The 13,637-nt window shown below is 46.3% G+C and overlaps 1 protein-coding gene across 1 annotated transcript; it reads right to left on the bottom strand.

The window, feature by feature from the left end:
• Positions 1–7,447: 7,447 nt before the first annotated feature.
• Positions 7,448–13,468, bottom strand: LOC129581595 (uncharacterized abhydrolase domain-containing protein DDB_G0269086-like). The gene is made up of 4 exons (XM_055472778.1): positions 12,313–13,468; positions 11,250–11,951; positions 10,574–10,960; positions 7,448–7,764 (listed from the first exon to the last, which is right to left on the bottom strand). Exons 1-4 carry the CDS (start codon positions 13,466–13,468, stop codon positions 7,481–7,483), a joined length of 2,529 nt encoding a protein of 842 aa, XP_055328753.1. The 3' UTR covers positions 7,448–7,480.
• Between the last annotated feature and the right edge of the window lie 169 nt (positions 13,469–13,637).

Genomic DNA, 13,637 nt, shown 5'->3' with positions numbered 1-13,637 from the left:
GTTCCTCCTTCTCATCAGGGAACGTCTTCAGGAACCTCAAAATCTTTTCGATCATCTCTGGCCATCTCCTGTTGACTAACGCTGGGTGATATTGTTTCATCGATGCAATCTTTATCGATATCCCTTTGCGTTTTGCTTCGATTACGCGCGACCTCTCCTTCATTGCGCTATGGACCGGTCTGATGACTCCTTCCACGCTAAGTAGTTTCCCGTAGAATGCGTGTTCATCGTCCACCCTATCGTGGATCCTGTAAAGGTCACGGCACATCCGATTGAAGTCGCGGATGGCCTGCCTATCGGTTTCTGTCAACCTTTCTTTGCTTCCCACGATTATGTTAAGCTGTGCGTCGTCATCTCTAATGTCAACCGGTAGTTTTGGTGAATACTGACGCAAAAAAGGTTCGCCCGGTGGAGTTAACCGTAGGCCGTCTAGTCCGATCATTTACCGGTTGGGACCTAGCGATGGCAATATTCCTCGCGGCGGTCGTGGTGACTCAAATCGATTTCCTCGCCTCCCACCTTTATGTGGCGATCTCCATGGAGGTCTACTTGCGGTCTGTGGCGTTCTAAAGTGAAGCGTTCCGATATCCGAAAACGATAGCCCTCCTGTGTGCGGGAATGGTGGCAGTATCGGCGATGACCTTTGTGATTGTACTTGCGGTGGCGGCATCAGCATTCTTGCCGGTCCCATCATCACTTGCGGTGACCCCATAAACTGTGGGTTAGATGATCCCAGTCCCATTATCGGCGGAGTGTATGATCCTGGCAGGTTAGGGTCGCCCTGCGTTGGCTGTCCCGCATACTGGGTTCCGACAACTGTGCCGTAGACCCAGTTTGACGTGTCTTGATAACTTGTTGACGTTCCCGGATCCTGATACGGGTAATACGCGTGGCCTCCATAGTAAGTCGGTGGGCCCGTTATCGGTTCATTCTGAGCCGTTTCCGCCGACGATACCGATTCTTCTCCGTAGTAAACGTTATACTCCTGCTGACCTTCCATTCTTGTAGGTGCCTTTAGCGGGTTTCCAATACTTTCCGTGTCAGAATTGTCTGTTATCTGACGTTCCAATCTGTCCATTAACTTTCGCTTACCTTCTGTAACAATGAAAACGATAACGATGAGCCGCTTTGCGACGTATGACCTTTACACCTTCCCAACTCCCGCTCTTAATATCATTAACGCCTGTTAATCTTATTTTCGGATTAATGTCTTTGCGTCCTTTAGTTATCCGATCAAATAAGTCTTTGTCAGCGGCGTCTTCAAATTCCTCTTTCTGGGTTAAAAGTTCCGTGGGAGTTGGTTTCTTCTTTTTAACCTTTCGCTCTTTGATGGCCTTCTCTATATCACGACCTAACTGGTCAGCTTTCTTTTTAACTGCTTCTATTTCCTCTTCTCTCGTTTTTGTGAAGACGTTCTCTGTAGCAGTGCGAAAGAGGGCTGATCCGAGTCCTTTTTGGAAGTACGCTCTGTTACTTCATCAACATCCAAATGATTTTCGGTCTCGGTAGCAGTGCGTGGTTCGAAAAATTTCGAAGTACGCTCTGGTACTCCAACAGTACGTGGTTCAGGAAAGGTCGTACTGTTTTTTTTCGGTTCTAAGCCCTTAGCTGCGCTTCCTGTTGACCTTTCTGCCAAATTCCCGGCTTCTGCGTTCAACTTTTTTGTAACTGCTGTTTCAAAGTCTTTGTCTTCTTTCCTTGGTCTTCCTCTTTTCTTTTTCGGTTTCTCCATTTTCTCTTCTCCATTATTTACATCCGTTTCAGGTAGCAGAGGTGGTTCGAAAAAAGGTTGTTCCAGCTCTTTTTGAGATACCCGTTCTGCTATTCCATCAATGGTCGGTTGACTTTTTCGAGAGGTCATTATCTTTTAAGGTAGCAGTGCGTGGTTCGAAAAATGATTTGTGTTGGGAGTCCAAATCATTTTGCGGACTTCGCTCTGGTTCCAAGTCTTTTTGGGAAGTGCGCTTTGCTACTTCGACCGGTAGTGGCGGGTGCCAGGGTTTCAACCGATCTATCGAGACGACCTTTAAGTCCGCTTCCTTCTTTGGATTCTGCTCGATGACCTCCGCTTCGTTTGCCTTGGGGAAACTGAGAATCTTCCACACCTTATCGTACTTTGCCTTAAAGTATGACTGGGTTTCCTTCTTCCCTTGTTTCGTATCCTTTGGAAGTCGTATCAGTACTTGAAAGTACTTTGGAAGTCGCCAACTTTGAAATTCAGTTTCGATTTCTTTTTATTATAAATTTCCGCATTTCGCTCATATGCGTCTTTAATATTACATTTCGCCACTTCTTCAGCAAAGGTCAAGTTCTTTTTCATGGTTTCCACCCATTCATCTGGAGTCCCATAGTCGTCCGGTACGTTCGTTTTCGTCACCACATCTTCCGGCATGGTCATTTCTCTGCCGTGTAACATGTAAAATGCTGAATAACCCGTTGTGGCATGTACGGCTCTGTTCATCGCCGAAATGACGTATGGGAGGCACTTTTTGAACTTTCTTTCATTTCACGCCTTCAAGTACTGTGCCAAGCCATCCGCAATCGTCTGCATTTGTCTCTCCACTTGGCCTTGACCTTCTGGGTGATACGCAGTTCCAAACGTATGTTTAATCGACCGAAGCGAAGCGAAGGTCCTCTATGTTCAAGAAAACGGGAATTTTTGTGCGTCGGTCACGCACGTCGGTCACGCACTAAGTTGTCGGTCACGCCCTAAGAAGTTAGGGCGTGACCGACGCTTAGGGGCTCTTAGGGGGGACATCTAGGTGCTTAATACTACTTACGTAATACAGCGTAGGGAAACCGCAATTGTGTGAGCAAGCAAAGTAATCAGCTTCTTCAAAGAAATGCTGAGCCAAAGCATTAGTGACACGACGGTGTGATGGTTTGTTTGACCAACGGCCTTTGTCTTTGCATGCGGCACGCATTCACCCGCCATCCCAGAGTCATCCGCCTTTCATTTGTTTTACTCAGCTGTCCAGCTGAACATTCTAGACATAGCGCAACAAAACACCGTAAACTTTGAATGCGCTTCCGGAGAAATTAAACTTAATCGAATAACAAATCAACGCTTTATAAAAAAATTGAGTGTAAAATGTCATTAAATCGAGCTGTCTCTTGAGCTTACCACACACACCGATTTTGGATATCATTGAAACTACCAGAGTTATAACGGTAAACGTTCAGGGGGTACCACCCCAACACCCCAAAAACAGTTTTGAATATTTTAAGTTTTTAAATGAATCGATACTTCTATTCAAATTTCCTGTGTGTGAAAAGCTTTTACAATGTTTCTGCACAAGATAGCGTTTCCAGATTATTTTTTTACCAAACAGCGCTTAGTGAATTTAGCCTAAAATTTTTGACTTTAAAACCATATAACTGATTGAGTGAAAGTAAAACAATTTTTTTGCCAACGTAGTAGTGTAGAATGATCATCCCTCTGAGTCTTCTTTACATTCACACAACTCAAAATCGTATCTTGACAGCGTCATACGAGTTGCCGCAAAATGACCAAATCGCAGGCATCCTCGCGTTAAGGCAAAACACCAACGGGCATACTTACGTGCTTATACGGTCCCAAGATCACGTTCTACTAAGCACAGTACAATTTAATACAATGTCTTCAGACTAACTACCAAGTAACAGCGCATAGCTTACTAATTATCAGCTAAAACGATAGTCGACCCTTTGTATTCAAAAAAATAAACCCTTATCTTTTTTTCCGGTAGCATATTTACCACTGAGGTTAGAAGTCCACCGTTCTAGGCTTGCACTATAAGACCGCACCGAAGCTTGGGAGTCGGATCAGTAAATGAGAGCAGTACATAATGTAACCATGCAAAGTCCTACGTTCAGCATGATTTAATTCTCTTTGCTATGAAAGAATGGATTGGCAGGTGTGTAAAAATATATAACGGAATAACATTTACCAGAATTATTATTGTGTTTGCTGGAGCCCCGCAGCTTCTACACAAGGTTGCTTATTCATAGCCAGGTATAGACCGTATAGTAGTAAGTAGTTGTGCTAATATTTCATGCATCCTATACTAATTAATAAACGTTGCTATAGGAATGTGAGGAAACGTACTTTGCTAACTAATATTATATTCAAAAGGCCTTCTCGTATCACTTGCAGTTTAAAGAGAGCGGAATGTACGATTGCAACTTATCGTTAAAAAGACAAGCGTCGCTTACTAGCGCCTTCAGCAGTAAGCGGCGTTAGTACTCCATGCACCTTGTACTGACAGTGAGTCACGAACGTCAGTTGAATGTTACGGAAATACGTTCTTGTAACCAATATAGTACTGTTGCGGCTCCACCAAGTTGTACCACAGAGTTTGTATACGGGAAAACAGTACCCAGAGTGTGTGTATTAATTGTGCACGCGATGCATGGGCATGCACACGCTGCGCGAGTGCAATTTTCCCGTACACAAACTCTGTGGTATAACTTGGTGGAGCCGCTACAGTACTCAAGGACTTTGTTATATTACTTACATTATACAGAATAGTGGGTACGGCAAGTACTGTTCCAATGTGAGCAACTACTTACACTTATGTCTTAGTACGAGTAGTCTTTGCAAGCAGACCTGAACGTGTGACCTTTTGGGTTATATTCCCCTTTACTGTTCCTAGCTTCGCTTCGGTCTTATAGTGCTAGCCTAAAGCGGTGCACTTTCCTAGTCTTAAAGACGTTGGTGACCTTTGTCAATACTTCAGCTGTGAAGCGCCGTCCACGATCCGTATGTAGGATATGCGGTGCGCCATGTACCAATATCACGTGCTTGACGAACACTTTTGCGAACTCCTTAGCCGTTGCCGTTTTCATCGGTACCGCAATCACGTACTTCGTCAGCTGGTCAATGAATACCGCTATGTACTTATATCCACGTTTCTTCGTCGGTAGCAACGGTCCTTTAAGGTCGGCGTATACTCGGAAGAACGGATGTTCAACTTTTATTTCTTGTAATTTGCCCGGTGGACATTTCCTTGGCGTCTTGCGGAATTGTCATCCTTGACAGGCAAGTATGTAATTCTTTACGTCTGTACTCATTCGATCCCAATAATATCGGAGTCGGATTGCTGACAATGTCTCTTCGAAGCCCAGATGTCCTGCCGCCTTTTCATCGTGCAATGCGTGAATTATCGCCCTTCGCACTGACAATGGTACCACATATGACCTTTCAAGTTTCCCATTTTTATCCTTTACTCGGTACAATATGCCATTCCACAATTGGTAATGAACTTCAAATTTTGATCTTGTTTCCGCATCCGGTAAGTGTTCCAGCTCATCGATTATCATTGCCAAATGGGGATCGTACAGCTGTTTGTTTCGTAGTTGCAGATTCGAGTCATCCTCTTCCTCTTCGTCACCTTGCAAGTTAACGATACGAACTGTCGCCGTGCTAAGTTCGTTCCAATCCCGGATGACCTTACAGCGCGGTAGCGGTTTATATCTCTTTTTCATCTGCTTCGGGAATCTTAACAACTTAATCGGACATTCATTCAACGCTTGGGCCACTTTGTCCGTTTCCCAAAGGTCATCTTGCTTCTCCGCTGATGCGTCAAGTCCGGTGACCTTTCCGTTTTGAGCTTCAGATCCTGTTCCGGGTCCGGTGACCTTTAAGTCACTAAGGGCGGGCAACCAGCTTTTCACCCGATTCGCGTTTACTCCGGTTTAAGCCGACTCCTTCGCCGTAGCTGAACTGACCTTTAGACGTTTCTCTCTCTGTTCCACCATCTGTAGAAACAACTGCCCAATTTCAGTTTCTGGTTCTTTCGTATCAAATTCCTTCTTGTAATCTTCAGAGTTAGGGATTTCGTCAAATTCTTCTTCTTGGCCAGTTGGACCTTCAATTGGCGCTCTTGATAATGCGTCCGCGTTATCGCAATATTTCCCTGGTTTATATTCAATCTTGAACTGGTGACCTTGTAGTGCCATTGCCCATCTGGTCAAACGCTTATTCATTCCAACTTTATTCGTCTCTGACCTTAATAGGTCGGTCAGCGCCTGGTGATCCGTTCTTACGGTGAATTCCGCGTAATCAATAAATGGCTTGAATTTCCTGACAGCAAACACTAGTGCCAGACATTCCCATTCCGTTACGCCGTAGTTCCTTTCAGCTGCGTGTAAGACGCGACTCGCGTACGCGATCGGATGACCTTCTTGTGAGAGGACGGCTCCTATTCCCTCTTTACTCGCGTCACATTCAATGACAGTTGGTTTTGCGGGGTCAAATTTCGCCAATACTGGGCCCTCACATAACAGCTGTTTCAGACTGTTGAATTCTTCTTCACGTACTTTATTCCAATCCTTTTTCACTTGTTTGTCTTGTCTGAGTAATTCGTACAAGTGGCACGTCTTCTGTGCATATCCCATTATGAACTTGCGGTAATAGTTCGCAAGACTAAGGAATGACCTTAACTGCCTTTCTGTTTGAGGTCGTTTGAATTCGGAGACTGCGGTGACCTTTTCAGGGTCCATTCTGATTCCATGTGACCCAGGAATCCCATTTCTCTCATTCCGAATTCACATTTCGTCGGTTTAATCGTGAATCCCGCTTCAACCAAACTCTGTAAGACGTTTATCATATTCTGCATGAAAATCTCCCAAGTCTTTCCAGCGAAGATAACGTCGTCAATGTACCCGAAAACGCAACCCTTTCTTTTCGCTTTCAAAAGTACTTTGTCCATACACAGTTGAAATGTTGCTGGCCCGTTGCAGACTCCAAACGGCATTCTTTTAAATCGAAACATTCCGTCCTGAGTTACAAAGGTCGTCTTATCGATGGAAGCTGGATCCATTGGGATCTGCCAAAATCCACTTTGCAAGTCCATTTTTCCATAATATTTGTTGCCTGCACATGCATCTAGCAACTCATCTGGGTTTGGTAACGGATAATTATTCTTTTTCGTCAGTTTATTCAGCATGATGTAGTTGATGCAGAATCTTGTCTCCATTGTTCCGTCCCCATTTTTCTTCGCTGCAAGCACGACTGGAAAACTCCAGTCAGCATCCGACGGTTCGATGACATCTTGCGCCAGCATCTTTTCAATATGCTTCGTTATGAACTCTCGGCCTGTCCAACTGGTTCTGGCCGGGTTGCATTTAACTGGTCTTGCATCTCCCGTATCAATTACATGGGTGATTCCCTTTACATCGCCGTACGGTTTCCTAGAAGTCGGTAAGACCTTCCAAAATTCCCAGAACGCGTTGTACACGTCATTCTTCTGTTTTTGTGTAAGGTCAGGTCCCAGCTTCAAATTTCCGATGATCTTTGTCAGTTCTGCTTTCGTCGTATCATCCACCTCGGGATCATCGAGCACGTTCTTTACTGTGCCGCTGTTGACCTTTATGCTTTCCATATGCTCGTAGGGCTCTACGTAGCCCAGAAGTTGATTCTTCTTCACTGTCAACCTTTTACTACTATGATTTGCAATGACCAGTTCAAAGTGCTTTCCTCGGTGTTCTGTCACTCCTGTTAATGGCTGTACATCAGTCTCAGCTTGCAGACGGGTGTGAACATCAGTTTCGTTGAGGCAGGTGCATATCTTCCCATCTTGACCTTTACGCGTGTGCAAATTGACAGTTTGAGCTTGATTCGCTGGTCGCTGTAAACTCTAATCACATCTTTATCCAGTCCCGTTCGCTGAATTTTAACTCTTCTAACTTTTATATCTTGTTCCTTTTCCTCATCGACTTTGTCGTCTTCATCCAAGTCTAACATGTCTTCTTGTTCGGAAAGGTCATTTACACCTGAATCTTCTGAAGTCGTTGAGTTATCGCTTGAACTCGTCCATTCCGAGTTTGAGTCACTGCTCTCGCATTCTTGTGCAGTAGCTTGACCTTTGTCAGCCTTTTCAAGTGGAAGTTCATCAACTCCTTCGTCGCCGGATGAAAGGTCACTTTCATTTCCCCGCGAATCGTTAAGTTTTTTCGCTTTCAGATTTTTGAGCAGAGGTTTGCCCGTTTCTTTCGTCTTCCGTCCATATCGTGCGGCGATTCTCGGGTGACTCCGTGCCACTCGGATTTTCGTCGATGACCTTTTTTGTTTCATCCGAGTTTGACTTTTCTTCTTCTTGGTTTGCCCTTTGCAATTCGTCAATCTCCTCGAGGCTCATCAGTGGCCTTTTGGTCTGCTCGACCGGCAGACATTCTTCACCGTTATCGAGTGACCTTTCTCCGTTTTTTGCCTCCGTTACTGGGTCTTGTTGACCTTTCGTTATCTTTTCTACTTCCTCTTGAAACCTTTTCCACATTGCTCCCCTATCGGTTAACATTTGTGCTATTTCAACAGCACTCGGGGAATGTTCTTCTGTTTCATTCGATCTTTCTTCCACTATTGGTGTTTCCTCTTTTTCAGTTTCTTTGTCAGTATCTTTGTCACCTTTATCTGTTTGGACCGTTTCGTAACCTTTAGGTCTTTTGGAACCAACGAAGACGCAATTTGCCATCAGTTCTTCGGTGACAAAGTCATCACTCGGAATCGTTTCATACATACACCACGTATCACCACCACGTTCCGGGTATTCAACTCCGTCAGGGTCTGGTGCAAAGGTCAACTTCTTCTTTATCATAAAACCGGCTTCCCTTATTTTGCGAGTCACTTGTAACTCCCGCATTTCCTTAATGTCAAATATGGGGACTTCGTCTTCGAACTTCTTCCAATACGTTTCAAATATATCCGAGTCGTCATGATGAAGTGCCTTGCAGAATTGCTCGACTGACTCGTAAACGGGTGTGCCGAGTCCTGATGGGAAGTTAATCGTTTTCCCTTGACCTTTATACATGTGGTTGATACGGAAGTCCCAGAATAATTCAATTCTCGCATTTTCCCATAACTGAATCTCTTCGTTCATTTCTTCGTTTTCAATTTCAAGTTTCCGTCTTGACAATATTCTTTCATGAGGGTTCTGGATTCCATTATCTACACACCGTTGCCAATATTGCAACCATTTCCCTCTTCCGTATATGAAATTTCTGACGCAAGAGAGCCACGCTCGATATCTATTCCAATGATATCGTTCAATGTGTGGGTTACACATGCTCACGGTCCGTAAGATGCTCCTCACTTCTTTTAGGATGTGACCTTTAAGGTCTGCTGTCGCTGCATTGCATTTTGGCCATTCCGAAAGGTCATCTTGGGATGCGGCTTGGGTACAATTAGTGCATTCTGTTTGCGGTTGTATTCTACGCTGGTCTTCATAGCAACCGTGGTGACAACTCCCGGCTCTTTCTTCTGGGGTTAATGTCCTTTGCGGATTGACCTTTGCATCAAATTGTGCTGGGGCGCTATGCTCACGTTCAGTTTGAACCGCACTCCCTTCATCTGAGGATATTTCAATAACCTCCGGTCCCGTTTTCTTCTGGTGATCTTTCAATTGTTCAATCGCTTTGCCGCGGATTTCGCTTGCGAACATCTGTTCCTCTTCAGTTATTCGCTTCAATATCTCCCATGGGACTTCTATCTTTTTGTTTGTCCGGATTTTAACACTTTTTACTCCCAGTGCCTCTGGTACTGGGATAGGCTTTGACCATTCCAAGTCCGGTACAAGCGATTGTTTCGCTGCGGCTGCTGCTTCCTTCTGTATTGCCGCTATCTCTTCAAGTGTTGGTGACCTTTCATTTTCGGTTCCCAGTGCCTCTGGTACTGGGAACCAATGGCCACTTTTTGCCATATCTCCTTCCCGTTGCAGCGTTACTGCATCCACAAGTGAGTCATCGGAGTTCTGTTGTGCCGGTTCGCTATTCTTCTGCTGCGCTGTTCGCAGTGTCAAGTCTGTTTCTTGACCTTTTACCACGACGCTGTCGGCGTGACCTTTAGCGTTCGCACTAACTCCCTGACCTTTTACTTGGACTTTTCCCACGGAAGGTGACCTTTGATCTTTCTTTCTCGCAGTCTCGTTCTGCTGTGATGACCTTTGTTCATCCGCCTTGCCGTTTTCTTCCATGTGTTTTCGGAACCACTCATGGTGCGTTTCCACCCCTTCTGGATAATCAGTCTGCGGTTTCTTTTGGTTCAGCAGCGCTTGTTGAATTTTCGCGTTCCGTAATGCGCGTCGTTCTGCTAACATCTTCTCACTGCAATACGGTGACCTTTCAGTTTGCTGCCCTTTTTGCAGTGTCGCGCTACCGTCACGACAATTCCCACTCGCAGTTCCATTCTGCGATGACCTTTGTTCGCGTTGCGCGTTCCCACTTGCAGTACCATTCTTCGGTGACCTTTTGTCCCGTTGCGCGTTCCCACTCGCAGTACATTCTGCGGTGACCTTTTGCCCACTTGCGCATTCCCACTCGCAGTACCATTCTGCGGTGACCTTTTATCCGCTTGTGCTGGTTTCCCGGTAACCAGTTCTTTTTGCTGCTGTGACGGTATCCGTATAGCCGTTCCATTTCCTCTTTGCGTTGACGGCATCCATCTAGCCGGTCCACTTTCCTTCTTCGCTGACGGCATCTGTATAGCCGTCGCAGTGGTCACGTTCACTGCAGTACCATTCTGCAGTGGTGACCTTTCCGTTCCCCCTTTATCCGGTGGTTTAGGGTCGGGGCGATCAGCAGGCTCACCGGCGCCTACTGTTCTTGCCCGTTTCTCTGAACCGGCGCACCTCCTTGTTGTGCGCCTTGTACATTTCCTTGCTGCTGTCCGCCATTGTTTTGGCCGCCTCCATTGTTCTGGGCGCCACCACCACCACCATTGTTGTAGTAGTTACCTTGGCCGCCACCATTTCCGCCGCCTCGGTTACCGCCATAATTCCCGCGGCCATAGCCTCTGCCCCTTTCTCTGAAGCCGCCGCGGCCGTAGCCACCTCGGCCGTAGCCGCCGTTGTTCTGGCCAGCACTATTTCCGTTTCCTTGCTGGTTTTGGAAGTTTGCCCTGTGCTGAAACCATTGGGCGATGAGGTCGTATCCGTTTGCGACTGCTTGGTGCCAACCACCCGTGTTGCGCAACCGTTGCCATTCCCTAAAGGCAAATAAGTTCGGGTTCTGATCTGCTGGCGTGTTGGCAAATTTGCATCCTTGTGTCTGGTGGTTGCCGTACATACAGTACTGGCACATCTGCACGCCGTTTGCCACCCAGTTGTTAATCAGCTGAAACTTGTATTCCGTTCGTGACCCTTGTTGCTGCTGAAAGTTGTTCTGATTTCCTCTGTTGGGCTAAAAGTTGCCTTGACCTTGACCTCGATTCTGCTGGAAGTTTCCTTGACCTCCATTCCAATTCCCGTTACCATTTCCATATCCGCCGAGATTACCTTGTTGCGGTAACCCCATATTCGAGGGAGGCATATTCTGAGGTGGCAGCGGGGCTACATTCTGGGGAGCCACATTCTGGGCTACTGGCCTCACTTGAGCCGCCGCTTGTATAGCAGCCACCATCGCATACGTCATCGGCTGTCCCGTCTGACTGTCAATAGAGGTCACTCTTTCTGTGACCTCTCTGACCGGAGTTTCCGCGCGATATTCCGTTTGCTGCTGAACCGGTGCGGCTGCGCCTCGTTGCTGTGGCACCGGTTCGACCTGACCTTGACGGATGGTTACGTATTCCTGGTTACGTTGACCTTTTGGTGCCTTGTATTTTTCTTCTCCCGTTGCCCAATGTCGGAAAAAGTCTTTCACGTCGGTTGGCGTTTTGCACTTTTGTGCCCGTAATGCCTTGTAAAGGTCATTGTCCACTCTACATCCTTCAATAAGGAACCTGACTGCTTGCTTTTCAGTGATGATTCTCTTTGCATTAAAGCGCATCATCGCCTGGTAATACTGGTCGAGCGATTCTTTTCCCAGTTCGAACTTCCTTGCGTAGGCCTCAAGTAAGCCTAAGACTTCTTCGTCTCGGTCGCCGTATTTATCTTTGAATTTATCCATCCATTCGGTTATCGAATATTCGATTCCGTCTTCCGATGCGATGTCCATTTCTCCCTCAAACCAAGTTTTGGCTGGGCCCTTTACCGCGCTGGCTGTTTCGATCATGATTTGATCGTCAGTAAGCTGGTAGGTTCTTAGGGTTTCCTTGACCAGTCTTTTCCAGCCATTCACAGCGTCGCGACTTCCATCAAAGGTCATATAGGGTCGTTTTCCGGGCCATGGAGTTAAGTGCTTTTGTCAATTCCTTTGCCGACTTCTGATTGTTGTCTTCATCGCTAGAGTCGTCACTATCATCGCTATTTCGACGGCGCCTTGCTGCTTTCTTATTGGATCGTGTTTCACGCTCCTAGCTGCGGGGTCGTTCATCCCGTCGTCCTTCGTCTTCGATGACCTTTGTTTCGACGTGACGGGCGAAGTGTGAGGTTCCATCGAAAGTTGGCGGCCGACTGTGACCTTCTGATGTCCGATCATCGATGACCTTTTCTCCATCTTTTTCCGTCTTGACTGCGTTTCCTTTGCCAGTACCGGTTCGTAGCGGCATCTCGAAATGGAGGCTTTTGCCCGTTTCATGCGCCTTGCTGTAACTGGGCGGAGGTGATTCCACCTTTGCTGTTTTGACTCCATGCTGCAGGAGTGGCTCGTCCTTATGCTTGTTAGACATCTGGAGTGCCTTGTTTTTGTCCTCGAGGCGTCTAACTTTCAAATGGAGGTCATCACGCTCTAACTTCAACTCCGTATTCTCCAGCTTGACCTTTCGCGTATGGTCTTGCCACTTGAAAGTTTCCTTTTGTACAACCCTTTCGGTTTCTTCTTGCGCCTTGTTAATATGTTCGGTCAACTGTTTCACATCTCCTTCAAGTTTCTGGTATTCTCCGGCGGCTGATCTCAGTTGATTCTTGATTGCAATCAACTCAACATCTTTCGCCAGTGCTGTAGTGGTCATCTCGAGTAGTTCAGCATTCAGCTTCGTGATTTCTTGGCTCTTTTCTTTGTCTTTCATTTCCAATGACGTGACCATTATATCCAGTCGTCGTGCTTCTTTTTGCCATTTGAGTCCGTCCTTAGTGACCTTTTGAATGTCTCCCGTGACCTTTTCATTCTCCTGGTTGGCCTTTTTAATTTCTTCTTTCAGGCGTTCTCCTTCAGTGGCTGTAATGTCTCTCGCCTCACGCATCGCCTTGATTGCGTCATCACGTAGTTTTTCTGCTTCATCCGCACGTTTCTGATGACCTTTTGACTCATGTTGCAGAGTACTGATACCTTCCTCTCGCAGCTTCAGATCGTTCCCGAGCTTAAACGTCTCCGTTGCCAGCTTTGTCAACCGTTGTGTAACCTCTGCAAGGTTGGCGGCGTATTCATCCCGTTTAGCTTCTGCTTCGGTAACCTTTTGGCGCAACTGGTCACACTCGTCCTTCAATTCCGCCAAGTGTCGTGACCTTTCCGCTGATTCCTCGGACATACTTTCGTTGAGGTCACTGATGGCGAGATGACCTTCCATTGTTCTATCATCTGCCATCTTCAGATATTCTTTTGCGATTTCTTTCTGGCGCTCATACTTCACTTTCCATTCGTCCGCTGAGCTCTCCAGATAACCCCGTTGCTGTTCCATTTTGAATAACCGAGTCTCGAGTGACATCAGTCTTTCCTGGTATTCTTTCTTCCGTTTGTTCGCCTGCCCGTCCTTGGTGCTAAGTTCATTTTCCAATTCCTGAATGCGTTTCTTCAGAGTTGACGTGGGGCTATTTGGTGATGGTGGTCGTACATTTATGACCTTTCCT

Source organism: Paramacrobiotus metropolitanus, unplaced genomic scaffold, assembly GCF_019649055.1.
Source record: "Paramacrobiotus metropolitanus isolate TYO unplaced genomic scaffold, Prichtersi_v1.0 Parri_scaffold0000001, whole genome shotgun sequence".
Lineage (NCBI taxonomy): Eukaryota > Metazoa > Tardigrada > Eutardigrada > Parachela > Macrobiotidae > Paramacrobiotus > Paramacrobiotus metropolitanus.
Note: the sequence above shows the minus strand (reverse complement) of the source record. Positions and strands in the feature narration are given on the sequence as shown.